We start from the raw sequence: 3,712 nt of genomic DNA on the forward strand, positions 1-3,712 counted from the left end.
GGAAAGAGCTCCCTCTTTTATCACAGAATTATACCGCACATCCCCACACTGTCCCCAAAGACACCTCCCCCTCCCTCCACCCAAAGAAAAAGAAAACACGTTTTCACAGAAACTAGCGTTAAGGCCAGCTGCCCGGAACCTCCACAGAAGATATGGCAGGATTCCCAACCCGAGCTGAGGTGAGGGCTGGGTTGGTCCGCTTGCTCCCCAAACCCGACAAACAAGGGGCTCTGAACACCTGATTGACTAAAAATACAGGCACTGCTTTTACAAAAGTTTAGTCCACACTGCATTTTCGCTCTCGTTAAACCTTCACCACATTCATAGAATGGGGAAGCCAAGGCCCAGAGAAAGCCTAGTCATCTACTTGCCCAAGGTCACTCGACGAACTCCTGGGAAGGGTTGGGGGAACCAGCTCTCCCGACCCTGCATAACCTACGGGGCAAACGTTTTTTGGCGGGCTAGGTCCTGAGCCTCAGGGCTACGAAGAAGGTCGAGTCGCTCGCCTGGTCTTACCTCATTGGGATCTCCGGACCCGGTCAGCATCCTTTGCTCTTCCTCCAGCACCATGTCCGACTGCTGTTGTGGATTCAACACGAGCAGCAACAGCGGCACCTATTCCACTTCAGGATCAAGAAGGACTTGTAAGGGTCACTCAGCGGATATCCGGCGATCTGGCCGGAAGTGCGGCAGACTAGTCGTGGTCGAGAACACACGCTCCGATTGGCATGTACTACTACTCAGAGGCATGGAATGGGGGTAGCTGGTATTTGCACGAGAGGAGGATTTGCTAAGGAATTATCCCCTTAGTCACGCCAGACCAAAACATATTGACCCTTGGAATTTAATTGAAATATTGGCTTTTAAGAGACTTGGAAAGTATGCAGAACTGTTCGATATTCCTTTAGTGCAATTCCCAGTCTTCCCCACATCGCTGATGGAACCGTCCTAACTGCTGACCTTTTCAAGATGGCGTCCCGCGAATGCTACTCTCGTGCTCGCGCACCTCCCCAAGATGGCGGCGCCCGAGGCCTGGCGCGCCCGGAGTTGCTGGTTCTGTGAGGTAGCGGCGGCAACGACCATGGAGGCCACGTCCCGGGAGGCGGCGCCAGCGAAGAGCTCGGCCTCGGGCCCCAGCGCTCCCCCCGCCCTGTTCGAGCTGTGCGGGCGGGCGGTGAGCGCCCATATGGGGGTTCTGGAAAGCGGGGTGTGGGGTAAGTCGCGGGGTGAGGGGCTACCTCTGGCAACGAGCGGAGACGGCCCAGCGGCCGGGGGGCGCGGGGGGCGAGGCCGGGAGGCCTGGAGCAAGGCCCAGCCCGAGGCACTGGAAGCGAGACCTTTAGGTCGGAGCATGAATTCCGTGACTGACAGGACTGGCCACAGTAAAGGCGGAGACCAAACCGGCAGGTGGACTCGCACCGCGGCCTGGCCGGGGGGCGCGGGGGGCGAGGCCAGGAGGCCCGGTCTGGGGCGAAGCGGGCCGGGCGGCAGAGGCAGGACTGACTAGCCGGGCTGTGGGCTCCGAAGTGACACTCGGGCTGGGCCGGGCTGAGGAGTCTCGGTTGTCTAACGGACGGTCAGGGATGGCCCTTCTGCTTGGGGGCGGGGGCCGAGGTTGCGAGGCCCGGACGGAGGCCAGGAGGCCAGGCCCGGGGCCACCTAACCAGACTGACGGCGCGGGGCCTCCGGCGTCTGCCTGACAGACCGCGGGGGCCGAGACTCCGGAGGCCAAGCCGCTGAGCGAGGGCAGCCAGTGGACTGGAGAGCGAGGGGATGGGGCTGCCAGAGAGGCCGAAAGGCTCGGGGCGCCGAGGCCTGTCTGACGGCCCGGGGCTGAAGGGAGCGAACAGACGGCCAGGGCCTCGGATGCCAAACTGACTGAGCGACGGACTGACGGGCAGGGCACGGAGCGCTGGAGGCCGCTCGGATTGGCCGGAGCGGCGAGGAAGGGCCAGAGAGCGGGTGAAGGGAGGCCGGGAGAGGATCAGCAATCGACGGAGGCGCGAATGACGGACAGGCGGGAAGGGCCACGGAGGCCCCAGGCGGGGCGACGGCCCGGGCATCCCGAACTGGGAGGGGGCGCGGCGCCGCTAGGAGGCCTGGGTCCGAGTGGAGTGAAAGGAGGCCCGGGCCTGAGAGCGGCCGAGACCGCCAGGCCCGGCCTGGGTTGAGGGCGCCCAGGCTGAGAAGCACAGGCGGGCGGCCTAGGGCGCTGGGATGAGGGCCTGGGAGGGTGAGCCGACTAGCCCGGCTGGGGGGCCTGGGAGTAGGGCGGCGGGGTGGGCCGAGTAACGGAGGAGGGAGGCCTGCGGGCGGATGGGCACGAGGAGGCCGGGCCGTGGGGTGGGTACCGCTGGTCGCAGTCTGGCAGCTGAGGAGGAAAGCGCGGGTGGGCGACCTGGGCGCCGACGGTGAGAGTGAAAGAGAGGAAAGTGAGAGGTCTGGGGGTAGGCCTGCCCGCACGGGGCGGAGGGAGGCCTTGGGCCTGACTGACTGCTGGTGTGAGGGGGTGGGGCCCGGAGGCCAGGGCTGAAGTTGGGTGAGGAGATGGCAGGCCAGGCCGAGGGCCCGGGGAGGGGGGGGGGATGGCAGGAGAGGAGGGCCTGGGCCTGGGGCGGGGGGGGGGGGGGCTGAGGAGTCTCGGTTGTCTAACGGACGGTCAGGGATGGCCCTTCTGCTTGGGGGCGGGGGCCGAGGTTGCGAGGCCCGGACGGAGGCCAGGAGGCCAGGCCCGGGGCCACCTAACCAGACTGACGGCGCGGGGCCTCCGGCGTCTGCCTGACAGACCGCGGGGGCCGAGACTCCGGAGGCCAAGCCGCTGAGCGAGGGCAGCCAGTGGACTGGAGAGCGAGGGGATGGGGCTGCCAGAGAGGCCGAAAGGCTCGGGGCGCCGAGGCCTGTCTGACGGCCCGGGGCTGAAGGGAGCGAACAGACGGCCAGGGCCTCGGATGCCAAACTGACTGAGCGACGGACTGACGGGCAGGGCACGGAGCGCTGGAGGCCGCTCGGATTGGCCGGAGCGGCGAGGAAGGGCCAGAGAGCGGGTGAAGGGAGGCCGGGAGAGGATCAGCAATCGACGGAGGCGCGAATGACGGACAGGCGGGAAGGGCCACGGAGGCCCCAGGCGGGGCGACGGCCCGGGCATCCCGAACTGGGAGGGGGCGCGGCGCCGCTAGGAGGCCTGGGTCCGAGTGGAGTGAAAGGAGGCCCGGGCCTGAGAGCGGCCGAGACCGCCAGGCCCGGCCTGGGTTGAGGGCGCCCAGGCTGAGAAGCACAGGCGGGCGGCCTAGGGCGCTGGGATGAGGGCCTGGGAGGGTGAGCCGACTAGCCCGGCTGGGGGGCCTGGGAGTAGGGCGGCGGGGTGGGCCGAGTAACGGAGGAGGGAGGCCTGCGGGCGGATGGGCACGAGGAGGCCGGGCCGTGGGGTGGGTACCGCTGGTCGCAGTCTGGCAGCTGAGGAGGAAAGCGCGGGTGGGCGACCTGGGCGCCGACGGTGAGAGTGAAAGAGAGGAAAGTGAGAGGTCTGGGGGTAGGCCTGCCCGCACGGGGCGGAGGGAGGCCTTGGGCCTGACTGACTGCTGGTGTGAGGGGGTGGGGCCCGGAGGCCAGGGCTGAAGTTGGGTGAGGAGATGGCAGGCCAGGCCGAGGGCCCGGGGAGGGGGGGGGGATGGCAGGAGAGGAGGGCCTGGGCCTGGGGCGGGGGGGGGGGGGG

General features: G+C 67.4%; 2 protein-coding genes across 2 annotated transcripts in view; one reads left to right on the top strand and one right to left on the bottom strand.

The window, feature by feature from the left end:
• Positions 1-983, bottom strand: part of UQCRH (ubiquinol-cytochrome c reductase hinge protein) — a 7,751-nt gene extending 6,768 nt beyond the window's left edge. The window contains exon 1 of the mRNA XM_007463947.1: positions 517-983. Within this exon, the coding sequence (XP_007464009.1) occupies positions 517-570 (54 nt within the window). The 5' untranslated portion in view covers positions 571-983. The remainder of the gene's footprint in view (positions 1-516) is intronic.
• A 32-nt stretch (positions 984-1,015) lies between these two features.
• Positions 1,016-3,712, top strand: part of LRRC41 (leucine rich repeat containing 41) — a 20,040-nt gene continuing 17,343 nt past the window's right edge. The window contains exon 1 of the mRNA XM_007463957.1: positions 1,016-1,214. Coding sequence (XP_007464019.1) covers positions 1,016-1,214 — 199 coding nt within the window. The remainder of the gene's footprint in view (positions 1,215-3,712) is intronic.

The sequence above is a fragment of the Lipotes vexillifer genome, unplaced genomic scaffold (genome assembly GCF_000442215.2).
Source record: "Lipotes vexillifer unplaced genomic scaffold, Lipotes_vexillifer_v1.1 scaffold13, whole genome shotgun sequence".
NCBI lineage: Eukaryota > Metazoa > Chordata > Mammalia > Artiodactyla > Lipotidae > Lipotes > Lipotes vexillifer.